The sequence below is a fragment of the Gobius niger genome (genome assembly GCF_951799975.1).
Source record: "Gobius niger genome assembly, chromosome: 13".
In the NCBI taxonomy this organism is placed as follows: Eukaryota; Metazoa; Chordata; class Actinopteri; order Gobiiformes; family Gobiidae; genus Gobius; species Gobius niger.
This window is the reverse complement of record NC_136864.1, coordinates 996,135-1,010,638: the sequence shown is the minus strand read 5'-3', so window position 1 is coordinate 1,010,638 and position 14,504 is coordinate 996,135. Positions and strand designations below refer to the sequence as shown.

The window sequence follows — 14,504 nt, the reverse complement described above, 5'->3', positions numbered from 1 at the left end:
AACAGATTCTCCTCTAGTGTAAAAAAAACTCGCCCCACGGACAGATTTCTCGAGCCTCGCTTCTCAAATCCAGCGCGAACGGACTTATTTCCGGACGAGTTTCTCTTCTTCCTCGATGACTCTTTGCAGTGTGACGTTCGAGACCTGCAATAATGAGCCAATACGTGCCCCGCGGCATCGTATCGATCTGTTATTGCTGATGAAACGGGACAGTTCAAGTTTTACACTAAAATCCCTTCGTATTTCAGTGTCGTCAAGAGAAGAACGATGAGCACAGCCTCACACACACACACACACAATCTTGTACTTCTATCTTAGTGAGGACACTCATAGGCATAATGTGTTACCCAATCTAACCTTAAAACAACATCTTGTCCTTCAAACAAGTGAGGACCACCCAAAATGTCCTCACTCTGTCGGTTAAAAAGTCAAACTGGTCCTCACAACGTCGTAAGTACAAGAACACACACACACACACACGGTCCTGTATACGGAGAGAGCCGTGTTCACACTGCGCTCCGGCTCTTTCTCTTGTGCTTCAGCTCCTGCAAAACATCTACAAGTAAGTCACATTTTCTGGAAAGGAGCAGATCTGGCCTTGATTGAGAAAGCACTGGAATAAGGACCATCTTATCCTCAGAAAAATGGCCTGAAATGTGCTTGGATTAAGTCAATTCCTGCAGATTTTGAGCCGGTTTGGGATATTTTGGAATAAGAGCCATTAGGAAAAGCAAGAATTCACTTTAAATTAGACAAAGACCGGCTCAAAATCAGCACAAGTTCGATTTCAGTCATTTTTAGTCCAAGAAAAGGCGACATTTTGTCCAGTGTGTTGTGCTTTAAAGAGGAAAAGACGTCTCAATGCACTGAAAATGTGATAATAAATGAGTGTGTTTACATTTACAAACTATAAAAGGGCAGGAAATATTATATCACATTTATATATATATATTTTTTTTTTCCGCCCCTGATTTTTCCCCCCATTAAAAAAAAAATAAGTCAACTTTTTCTGGAAAGAAGCAGATGTGATTGAGAAGTGAAGAAAGCACTGGAATAAGGACCATCTTATCCTCAGAAAAATGGCCTGAAATGTGCTTGGATTAAGTCAATTCCTGCAGATTTTGAGCCGGTTTGGGATATTTTGGAATAAGAGCCATTAGGAAAAGCAAGAATTCACTTTAAATTAGACAAAGACCAGCTCAAAATCAGCACAAGTTCGATTTCAGTCATTTTTATCCAAGATAAGGCGACATTTTGTCCAGTGTGTTGTGCTTTAAAGAGGAAAAGACGTCTCAATGCACTGAAAATGTGATAATAAATGAGAATTTGTTGAGCGTATTTACATTTACAGACTACAAAAGGGCAGGAAGTATTATATTTATGTATATTTTTTAAATTTTTCCCTCCCCTGATATTTTACCCCATTAAAAAAAAAAGAAGTCAACTTTTTCTGGAAAGAAACAGATTTGATTGAGAAGTGAAGAAAGCATAAGGATCATCTTATCCTTAAAAAAAATGGCCTGAAATGTGCTTGGATTAAGTCAATTCCTGCAGATTTTGAGCCGGTTTGGAATATTTTGGAATAAGAGCCATTAGGAAAAGCAAGAATTCACTTTAAATTAGACAAAGACCTGCTCAAAATCAGCACAAATTCGATTTCAGTCACTTTTAATCCAAGAAAAGGCGACATTTTGTCCAGTATGTTGTGCTTTAAAGAGGAAAAGACGTCTCAATGCACTGAAAATGTGATAATAAGTGAGAATTTGTTGAGAGTGTTTACATTTACAGACAACAAATGGGCAGGAAATATTATATTATATTTATATATATTTTCCCCCATTAAAAAAAAAAATAAGTCAACTTTTCAACCCATTTTTTCCCCATTTCTTTGCATTGGAGATAAACCCAATTAGCCTTTCTGTGTGACCAGCTCTGGGGGAGGGCGGTGTGAACAGGCGGCGGCTCTGAAGACGACAAACCGATGCTCCACATTCCCACAGGACAGAAAATGATGGAGCATCCCCACAGACACACACATACACGCACACACACACACACACACGTTCGCGCGCTTGTGCTTCACGTGGACATCGAACAGGAACACGATGGAGGTTTTGTTAAAGGGAACACTCCGGTTGTGCGGTATTTCAACAGTCAAAAACAAACCTGGAATGCTCTATAACATCTAGTAAATGGCAGTCGGGACACGCGGGGGGGGGGTTTTTTCGGAGACACGTGACGTCAAAAATGCTTCAAGTCAGAGGACATTTTTGAAAGTAGGTCACTTGAGTCACTGTGCTGCTTCCTTCAGCTCACATAAACGATGAGTGCTTATTTAAATGAGTCTATTGCATGGCCGTTCCCTCCGCCCCTCCCTCCCTCCGTCCGTGGGGGGGTCCCTCCGGGTCTATTTGAGGACCTGGCCCCGGGTCTCTGGGAGTTTGAGGGCCAGGAAGCTGCCGGCGGCCAGGGCCCCGGAGGCGAACATGATAGGCACGGCTTTGGTGATGCCCACGAAGGAGGTGAAGATGCTGATGCCCAGGACGGCGGCCAGCTTGCACAGCGCGTTCAGGAAGCCGAACGCCGTGGTTCTGGAACACAGAGCGAGAGAGGGGGCGTCACATGTGAGCAGCGATGAAGATCGAGTATCGGATCTGCTTTGTTTGTAATATCGTCACGTCGGGAGTCAGTGTGTTTAACCTCTTACCCCCCGCCTGAACCGAATGCATTCTGTCCTCTGTGGCTGTTATATAGGCCTGTGTAGCACCTCATTTTAAAGATAAGACCCACAAAACTGATCTTTCTCCTCGCGTTGATGCTGTGTTGTGTCATCTTTTGTATGTTTTTTTTCTATTTTATTTTGGTCACATTTTTGTAATTTTTTTTGTTGAATTTTTGTCACATTTTTGTCGAATTTTTGTCATTTTTTGTTGAGTTTTTTGCCACATTTTTGTTGAGTTTTTGTCATTTTTTTGTAGAGTTTTTGTCACATTTTTGTAGAGTTTTTGTCACATTTTTGTCGATTTTTTGTCAAATTTTTGTAATTTTTTTGTCACATTTATGTCATTTTTTTGTTGAGTTTTTGTCACATTTTTGTCGATTTTTTGTTGATTTTTTGTCATTGTTTTGTTGAGTTTTTGTCACATTTTTGTCATTTTTTGTCATTTTTTTGTTGAGTTTTTGTCACGTTTTTGTCGATTTTTTGTTGAATTTTTGTAATTTTTTTGTTTGTTTTTTTTTTTTTTTGGGGTCTTGGTTTTAATCTGGGTCTTGGTTTTAGTCTGGGTTTTAGTCTTGGTTTTAGTCTGGGTTTTAGTCTGGGTCTTGGTTTTAAAACTGGGTCTAAATCAGGTCTAAACCTGGACAATGTCACAGACTCAACCAGAACTAAACCAGGACTAAACCAGGACTAAACCAGGACTAAACCAGGACTAAACCAGGACTAAACCAGGACTAAAACAGGACTAAACCAGGACTAAAACAGGACTAAACCAGGACTAAACCAGGACTAAACAAGGACTAAACAAGGACTAAACCAGCACCAAACGCTGTAAGATGATCCACTGTGATGTCATAGTAAAGTAGGCGGAGCTTGAGCGAGCGCTGTCTCTGAATCATCACTGAGGGGGCGGGGCTTACCTCTTATCTGACAGGTACAGCTCACGGAGGGGGCGGGGCTTACCTCTTGTCTGACGGGTACGGCTCACAGAGGGGGCGGGGCTTACCTCTTGTCTGACGGGTACGGCTCACAGAGGGGGCGGGGCTTACCTCTTGTCTGACGGGTACAGCTCACGGAGGGGGCGGGGCTTACCTCTTGTCTGACGGGTACAGCTCACTGAGGGGGCGGGGCTTACCTCTTGTCTGACGGGTACAGCTCACGGAGGGGGCGGGGCTTACCTCTTGTCTGACGGGTACAGCTCACTGAGGGGGCGGGGCTTACCTCTTGTCTGACGGGTACAGCTCACGGAGGGGGCGGGGCTTGCCTCTTGTCTGACGGGTACGGCTCACAGAGGGGGCGGGGCTTACCTCTTGTCTGACGGGTACAGCTCACGGAGGGGGCGGGGCTTACCTCTTGTCTGACGGGTACAGCTCACTGAGGGGGCGGGGCTTACCTCTTGTCTGACGGGTACAGCTCACGGAGGGGGCGGGGCTTACCTCTTGTCTGACGGGTACAGCTCACTGAGGGGGCGGGGCTTACCTCTTGTCTGACGGGTACAGCTCACGGAGGGGGCGGGGCTTACCTCTTGTCTGACGGGTACAGCTCACAGAGGGGGCGGGGCTTACCTCTTGTCTGACGGGTACGGCTCACTGAGGGGGCAGGGCTTACCTCTTGTTTGACGGGTACAGCTCACGGAGGGGGCGGGGCTTACCTCTTGTCTGACGGGTACAGTTCACGGAGGGGGCGGGGCTTACCTCTCGTCTGACGCGTACAGCTCACTGAGGGGGCGGGGCTTACCTCTTGTCTGACGGGTACAGCTCCACGGTCAGGACGTCCAGAGAGTTCCAGGAGGCGATGCTGATGCCCCCGAACAGACACATCAGCGCGATCATGGCCGACTCGCTGTTCCCGAAGGAGAGCAGGAAACAGCTGACGCAGGAGATCACACTGGAGCCGGCTACAGGAACAAACAAGCACAGGGAGTCAGGAGCGAATACAGGGGAGTCAGGAGCAAATACAGGGGAGTCAGGAACAAACACAGGGGAGTCAGGAGCGAATACAGGGGAGTCAGGAGCAAATACAGGGGAGTCAGGAGCGAATACAGGGGAGTCAGGAGCAAATACAGGGGAGTCAGGAGCGAATACAGGGGAGTCAGGAGCGAATACAGGGGAGTCAGGAGCGAATACAGGGGAGTCAGGAGCGAATACAGGGGAGTCAGGAGCGAATACAGGGGAGTCAGGAGCGAATACAGGGGAGTCAGGAGCGAATACAGGGGAGTCAGGAGCGAATACAGGGGAGTCAGGAGCGAATACAGGGGAGTCAGGAGCGAATACAGGGGAGTCAGGAGCGAATACAGGGGAGTCAGGAGCGAATACAGGGGAGTCAGGAGCGAATACAGGGGAGTCAGGAGCAAACAGGGGAGTCAGGAGCGAATACAGGGGAGTCAGGAGCGAATACAGGGGAGTCAGGAGCAAATACAGGGGAGTCAGGAGCGAATACAGGGGAGTCAGGAACAAACACAGGGGAGTCAGGAGCGAATACAGGGGAGTCAGGAGCGAATACAGGGGAGTCAGGAGCGAATACAGGGGAGTCAGGAGCAAACAGGGGAGTCAGGAGCGAATACAGGGGAGTCAGGAGCGAATACAGGGGAGTCAGGAGCAAATACAGGGGAGTCAGGAGCAAACACAGGGGAGTCAGGAGCGAATACAGGGGAGTCAGGAGCGAATACAGGGGAGTCAGGAGCAAATACAGGGGAGTCAGGAGCGAATACAGGGGAGTCAGGAGCGAATACAGGGGAGTCAGGAGCGAATACCGGGGAGTCAGGAGCGAATACAGGGGAGTCAGGAGCGAATACAGGGGAGTCAGGAGCGAATACAGGGGAGTCAGGAGCGAATACAGGGGAGTCAGGAGCGAATACAGGGGAGTCAGGAGCGAATACAGGTGAGTCAGGAACAAACAGAGGGGAGTCAGGAGCAAACACAGGGGAGTCAGGAGCGAATACAGGGGAGTCAGGAGCGAATGCAGGGGAGTCAGGAGCGAATACAGGTGAGTCAGGAACAAACAGAGGGGAGTCAGGAGCAAACACAGGGGAGTCAGGAGCGAATGCAGGGGAGTCAGGAGCGAATACAGGGGAGTCAGGAGCGAATACAGGGGAGTCAGGAGCGAATACAGGTGAGTCAGGAACAAACACAGGGGAGTCAGGAGCAAACACAGGGGAGTCAGGAGCAAACACAGGGGAGTCAGGAGTGAATACAGGGGAGTCAGGAGCGAATACAGGGGAGTCAGGAGCGAATACAGGGGAGTCAGGAGAAAATACAGGGGAGTCAGGAGCGAATACAGGGGAGTCAGGAGCGAATAAAGGGGAGTCAGGAACAAATAAAGGGGAGTCAGGAGCAAATACAGGGGAGTCAGGAGCGAATACAGGGGAGTCAGGAGCAAATACAGGAGTCAGGAACAAACACAGGGGAGTCAGGAGCGAATACAGGGGAGTCAGGAGCGAATACAGGGGAGTCAGGAGCGAATACAGGGGAGTCAGGAGCGAATACAGGGGAGTCAGGAGCGGATACAGGGGAGTCAGGAGCAAATACAGGGGAGTCAGGAGCGAATACAGGGGAGTCAGGAGCGAATACAGGGGAGTCAGGAGCGAATACAGGGGAGTCAGGAGCGGATACAGGGGAGTCAGGAGCAAATACAGGGGAGTCAGGAACAAGCAGAGGGGAGTCAGTGATGAAAAAATGACAAAAATGTGGCTAAAAAATACAAAAATGTGATAAAAAAATGATAAAAAATCACAAAAAAATCACAAAAAAATCACAAAAATGTGACAAAAAAAATCACAAAAAAATCACAAAAATGTGACAAAAAAAATTACAAAAAAATGACAAAATGTGACAAAAATTTGATAAAAAATGACCAAAAATTTACCAAAAATCACCAAAAAATTACAAAAAATAACAAAAAAATTACAAAATGTGACACAAATTTGATAAATAAATTACAAAAAATTGACCGAAAATCACCAAAAAATTACAAAAAAATCACAAAAATGTGACAAAAAAAATTACAAAAAATGTGACAAAAAATGGATTAAAAAATTACAAAATGTGATTAAAAAAAATGACAAAAAAATGACAAAATAAGGAAAAAAAGAAAGAGGGGAGTCAGGAACAAATACAGGGGAGTCAGGAACAAATACAGGGGAGTCAGGAGCGAATACAGGGGAGTCAGGAGCGAATACAGGGGAGTCAGGAGCGAATACAGGGGAGTCAGGAGCGAATACAGGGGAGTCAGGAACAAACACAGGGGAGTCAGGATCAAACACAGGGGAGTCAGGAACAAACACAGGGGAGTCAGGATCAAACACAGGGGAGTCAGGACATAACACCCTCAGGACGTACCTAACACCCTCGGGACGTACCTAACACCCTCGGGACGTACCTAACACCCTCGGGACGTACCTAACACCCTCGGGACGTACCTAACACTCTCAGGACGTATCTAACACTCTCAGGACGTACCTAACACCCTCAGGACGTACCTAACACCCTCAGGACGTACCTAACACTCTCAGGACGTATCTAACACTCTCAGGACGTATCTAACACTCTCAGGACGTACCTAACACCCTCAGGACGTATCTAACACTCTCAGGACGTATCTAACACTCTCAGGACGTATCTAACACCCTCAGGACGTATCTAACACCCTCAGGACGTACCTAACACTCTCAGGACGTATCTAACACTCTCAGGACGTATCTAACACTCTCAGGACGTACCTAACACCCTCAGGACGTATCTAACACCCTCAGGACGTATCTAACACTCTCAGGACGTATCTAACACTCTCAGGACGTATCTAACACCCTCAGGACGTATCTAACACTCTCAGGACGTATCTAACACCCTCAGGACGTATCTAACACTCTCAGGACGTACCTAACACCATCAGGACGTACCTAACACCCTCAGGACGTATCTAACACCCTCAGGACGTATCTAACACCCTCAGGACGTATCTAACACCCTCAGGACGTATCTAACACCCTCAGGACGTATCTAACACCCTCAGGACGTACCTAACACCCTCAGGACGTATCTAACACCCTCAGGACGTATCTAACACCCTCAGGACGTATCTAACACCCTCAGGACGTATCTAACACCCTCAGGACGTATCTAACACCCTCAGGACGTATCTAACACCCTCAGGACGTATCTAACACCCTCAGGACGTATCTAACACTCTCAGGACGTACCTAACACCATCAGGACGTACCTAACACCCTCAGGACGTATCTAACACCCTCAGGACGTACCTAACACCCTCAGGACGTATCTAACACCCTCAGGACGTATCTAACACTCTTAGGACGTATCTAACACCCTCAGGACGTACCTAACACTCTCAGGACGTACCTAACACCCTCAGGACGTATCTAACACCCTCAGGACGTACCTAACACCATCAGGACGTATCTAACACTCTCAGGACGTATCTAACACCCTCAGGACGTATCTAACACTCTCAGGACGTACCTAACACCATCAGGACGTACCTAACACTCTCAGGACGTATCTAACACCCTCAGGACGTATCTAACACCCTCAGGACGTATCTAACACTCTCAGGACGTATCTAACACTCTCAGGACGTACCTAACACCATCAGGACGTACCTAACACTCTCAGGACGTATCTAACACCCTCAGGACGTATCTAACACTCTCAGGACGTATCTAACACCCTCAGGACGTACCTAACACTCTCAGGACGTATCTAACACTCTCAGGACGTATCTAACACTCTCAGGACGTATCTAACACCCTCAGGACGTATCTAACACTCTCAGGACGTATCTAACACTCTCAGGACGTACCTAACACCATCAGGACGTACCTAACACTCTCAGGACGTATCTAACACCCTCAGGACGTATCTAACACTCTCAGGACGTATCTAACACCCTCAGGACGTACCTAACACTCTCAGGACGTATCTAACACTCTCAGGACGTATCTAACACCCTCAGGACGTATCTAACACTCTCAGGACGTATCTAACACTCTCAGGACGTATCTAACACTCTCAGGACGTATCTAACACTCTCAGGACGTACCTAACACCCTCAGGACGTATCTAACACCCTCAGGACGTATCTAACACTCTCAGGACGTATCTAACACTCTCAGGACGTATCTAACACTCTCAGGACGTATCTAACACTCTCAGGACGTATCTAACACTCTCAGGACGTATCTAACACCCTCAGGACGTACCTAACACTCTCAGGACGTATCTAACACTCTCAGGACGTATCTAACACCCTCAGGACGTACCTAACACTCTCAGGACGTATCTAACACCCTCAGGACGTACCTAACACCCTCAGGACGTACCTAACACCCTCAGGACGTATCTAACACTCTCAGGACGTATCTAACACCCTCAGGACGTATCTAACACCCTCAGGACGTACCTAACACCCTCAGGACGTACCTAACACCCTCAGGACGTACCTAACACCCTCAGGACGTATCTAACACCCTCAGGACGTACCTAACACCCTCAGGACGTACCTAACACCCTCAGGACGTATCTAACACCCTCAGGACGTACCTAACACCCTCAGGACGTACCTAACACCCTCAGGACGTACCTAACACCCTCAGGACGTATCTAACACCCTCAGGACGTATCTAACACCCTCAGGACGTACCTAACACCCTCAGGACGTATCTAACACTCTCAGGACGTATCTAACACCCTCAGGACGTATCTAACACCCTCAGGACGTATCTAACACCCTCAGGACGTACCTAACACCCTCAGGACGTATCTAACACCCTCAGGACGTACCTAACACCCTCAGGACGTACCTTACACCCTCAGGACGTATCTAACACCCTCAGGACGTACCTAACACTCTCAGGACGTACCTAACACCCTCAGGACGTATCTAACACTCTCAGGACGTATCTAACACCCTCAGGACGTACCTAACACTCTCAGGACGTATCTAACACCCTCAGGACGTATCTAACACTCTCAGGACGTACCTAACACTCTCAGGACGTACCTAACACTCTCAGGACGTATCTAACACCCTCAGGACGTACCTAACACTCTCAGGACGTATCTAACACCCTCAGGACGTATCTAACACCCTCAGGACGTATCTAACACCCTCAGGACGTATCTAACACCCTCAGGACGTATCTAACACCCTCAGGACGTATCTAACACCCTCAGGACGTATCTAACACTCTCAGGACGTATCTAACACCCTCAGGACGTATCTAACACTCTCAGGACGTATCTAACACCATCAGGACGTATCTAACACCCTCAGGACGTACCTAACACCCTCAGGACGTACCTAACACCCTCAGGACGTATCTAACACTCTCAGGACGTATCTAACACTCTCAGGACGTATCTAACACCCTCAGGACGTATCTAACACTCTCAGGACGTATCTAACACTCTCAGGACGTATCTAACACTCTCAGGACGTATCTAACACTCTCAGGACGTATCTAACACTCTCAGGACGTATCTAACACTCTCAGGACGTATCTAACACTCTCAGGACGTATCTAACCCCCTCAGGACGTATCTAACACTCTCAGGACGTATCTAACACTCTCAGGACGTATCTAACACCCTCAGGACGTATCTAACACCCTCAGGACGTATCTAACACCCTCAGGACGTATCTAACACCCTCAGGACGTATCTAACACCATCAGGACGTATCTAACACTCTCAGGACGTACCTAACACTCTCAGGACGTATCTAACACTCTCAGGACGTACCTAACACTCTCAGGACGTATCTAACACCCTCAGGACGTATCTAACACCCTCAGGACGTATCTAACACTCTCAGGACGTATCTAACACCATCAGGACGTATCTAACACTCTCAGGACGTACCTAACACTCTCAGGACGTATCTAACACTCTCAGGACGTACCTAACACTCTCAGGACGTACCTAACACTCTCAGGACGTATCTAACACTCTCAGTACGTATCTAACACCCTCAGGACGTATCTAACACCCTCAGGACGTATCTAACACTCTCAGGACGTATCTAACACTCTCAGGACGTATCTAACACCCTCAGGACGTATCTAACACCCTCAGGACGTATCTAACACTCTCAGGACGTATCTAACACCCTCAGGACGTATCTAACACCCTCAGGACGTATCTAACACTCTCAGGACGTATCTAACACTCTCAGGACGTATCTAACACCCTCAGGACGTACCTAACACCCTCAGGACGTACCTAACACCCTCAGGACGTATCTAACACCCTCAGGACGTATCTAACACTCTCAGGACGTACCTAACACCCTCAGGACGTATCTAACACCCTCAGGACGTATCTAACACCCTCAGGACGTATCTAACACTCTCAGGACGTACCTAACACCCTCAGGACGTATCTAACACCCTCAGGACGTATCTAACACCCTCAGGACGTATCTAACACCCTCAGGACGTATCTAACACCCTCAGGACGTATCTAACACTCTCAGGACGTATCTAACACTCTCAGGACGTATCTAACACTCTCAGGACGTACCTAACACTCTCAGGACGTATCTAACACTCTCAGGACGTATCTAACACTCTCAGGACGTATCTAACACTCTCAGGACGTATCTAACACCCTCAGGACGTACCTAACACCCTCAGGACGTATCTAACACCCTCAGGACGTATCTAACACCCTCAGGACGTATCTAACACTCTCAGGACGTATCTAACACTCTCAGGACGTACCTAACACCCTCAGGACGTATCTAACACTCTCAGGACGTATCTAACACTCTCAGGACGTACCTAACACCCTCAGGACGTATCTAACACCCTCAGGACGTATCTAACACTCTCAGGACGTATCTAACACCCTCAGGACGTACCTAACACCCTCAGGACGTATCTAACACCCTCAGGACGTATCTAACACCCTCAGGACGTACCTAACACCCTCAGGACGTACCTAACACCCTCAGGACGTATCTAACACTCTCAGGACGTATCTAACACCATCAGGACGTATCTAACACCATCAGGACGTATCTAACACCATCAGGACGTATCTAACACTCTCAGGACGTATCTAACACTCCTCAGGACGTACCTAACACCCTCAGGACGTATCTAACACCCTCAGGACGTATCTAACACCATCAGGACGTATCTAACACCATCAGGACGTATCTAACACCCTCAGGACGTATCTAACACTCTCAGGACGTATCTAACACCATCAGGACGTATCTAACACCTCAGGACGTATCTAACACCATCAGGACGTATCTAACACTCTCAGGACGTATCTAACACTCTCAGGACGTATCTAACACTCTCAGGACGTATCTAACACCATCAGGACGTATCTAACACTCTCAGGACGTATCTAACACTCTCAGGACGTATCTAACACTCTCAGGACGTTACCTAACACCCTCAGGACGTACCTAACACCCTCAGGACGTATCTAACACTCTCAGGACGTATCTAACACCATCAGGACGTACCTAACACTCTCAGGACGTATCTAACACTCTCAGGACGTATCTAACACTCTCAGGACGTATCTAACACTCTCAGGACGTATCTAACACTCTCAGGACGTATCTAACACCATCAGGACGTACCTAACACTCTCAGGACGTATCTAACACTCTCAGGACGTATCTAACACTCTCAGGACGTATCTACACCTCGGGACGTATCTAACACTCTCAGGACGTATCTAACACTCTCAGGACGTATCTAACACTCTCAGGACGTATCTAACACTCTCAGGACGTATCTAACACCCTCAGGACGTATCTAACACTCTCAGGACGTATCTAACACCCTCAGGACGTATCTAACACCCTCAGGACGTACCTAACACTCTCAGGACGTATCTAACACTCTCAGGACGTATCTAACACTCTCAGGACGTATCTAACACCCTCAGGACGTATCTAACACCCTCAGGACGTACCTAACACCCTCAGGACGTACCTAACACCCTCAGGACGTACCTAACACCCTCAGACGTATCTAACACTCTCAGGACGTATCTAACACCCTCAGGACGTATCTAACACTCTCAGGACGTATCTAACACCCTCAGGACGTATCCTAACACCCTCAGGACGTATCTAACACTCTCAGGACGTATCTAACACCATCAGGACGTATCTAACACTCTCAGGACGTATCTAACACTCTCAGGACGTATCTAACACCATCAGGACGGTATCTAACACCATCAGGACGTACCTAACACTCTCAGGACGTATCTAACACTCTCAGGACGTATCTAACACCCTCAGGACGTATCTAACACCCTCAGGACGTATCTAACACCCTCAGGACGTATCTAACACCCTCAGGACGTATCTAACACTCTCAGGACGTATCTAACACCCTCAGGACGTATCTAACACCCTCAGGACGTACCTAACACCTCAGGACGTACCTAACACTCTCAGGACGTACCTAACACCCTCAGGACGTATCTAACACCTCAGGACGTATCTAACACCCTCAGGACGTACCTAACACCCTCAGGACGTATCTAACACTCTCAGGACGTATCTAACACTCTCAGGACGTATCTAACACCCTCAGGACGTACCTAACACCCTCAGGACGTATCTAACACTCTCAGGACGTATCTAACACTCTCAGGGACGTACCTAACACCCTCAGGACGTACCTAACACTCTCAGGACGTATCTAACACTCTCAGGACGTACCTAACACCCTCAGGACGTACCTAACACTCTCAGGAGCGTACTAACACCCTCAGGACGTACCTAACACTCTCAGGACGTATCTAACACTCTCAGGACGTATCTAACACCCTCAGGACGTACCTAACACCCTCAGGACGTACCTAACACTCTCAGGACGTATCTAACACCCTCAGGACGTATCTAACACCCTCAGGACGTATCTAACACCCTCAGGACGTATCTAACACTCTCAGGACGTATCTAACACTCTCAGGACGTATCTAACACCCTCAGGACGTATCTAACACCCTCAGGACGTATCTAACACCCTCAGGGACGTATCTAACACCCTCAGGACGTATCTAACACTCTCAGGACGTATCTAACACCCTCAGGACGTATCTAACACCCTCAGGACGTATCTAACACTCTCAGGACGTATCTAACACCCTCAGGACGTATCTAACACCCTCAGGACGTATCTAACACCTCAGGACGTATCTAACACCCTCAGGACGTATCTAACACTCTCAGGACGTATCTAAACACTCTCAGGACGTATCTAAACACTCTCAGGACGTATCTAACACTCTCAGGACGTATCTAACACTCTCAGGACGTATCTAACACTCTCAGGACGTACCTAACACTCTCAGGACGTATCTAACACTCTCAGGACGTATCTAACACTCTCAGGGAAGTATCTAACACTCTCAGGACGTATCCTAACACTCTCAGGACGTATCTAACACTCTCAGGACGTATCTAACACTCTCAGGACGTATCTAACACTCTCAGGACGTATCTAACACTCTCAGGACGTATCTAACACTCTCAGGACGTATCTAACACTCTCAGGACGTATCTAACACTCTCAGGACGGATCTAACACCATCAGGACGTATCTAACACTCTCAGGACGTATCTAACACTCTCAGGACGTATCTAACACCATCAGGACGTATCTAACACTCTCAGGACGTATCTAACACTCTCAGGACGTATCTAACACCATCAGACTACCTAACACTCTCAGGACGTATCTAACACTCTCAGGACGTATCTAACACCATCAGGACGTATCTAACAC

At 47.7% G+C, this 14,504-nt stretch overlaps 1 protein-coding gene across 1 annotated transcript in view; it reads right to left on the bottom strand.

Moving 5' to 3' along the window:
- Positions 1-1,932: 1,932 nt before the first annotated feature.
- The window catches only part of LOC306972739 (synaptic vesicle glycoprotein 2A-like), a gene marked incomplete at its 5' end in the record, with an annotated part of 13,044 nt that continues 472 nt past the window's right edge, over positions 1,933-14,504 (bottom strand). The window contains 2 exons of the mRNA XM_079569445.1: positions 1,933-2,591; positions 4,457-4,616. Of these exons, the coding sequence (XP_079425571.1) occupies positions 2,408-2,591; positions 4,457-4,616 (344 nt within the window). The 3' untranslated portion in view covers positions 1,933-2,407. The remainder of the gene's footprint in view (positions 2,592-4,456; positions 4,617-14,504) is intronic.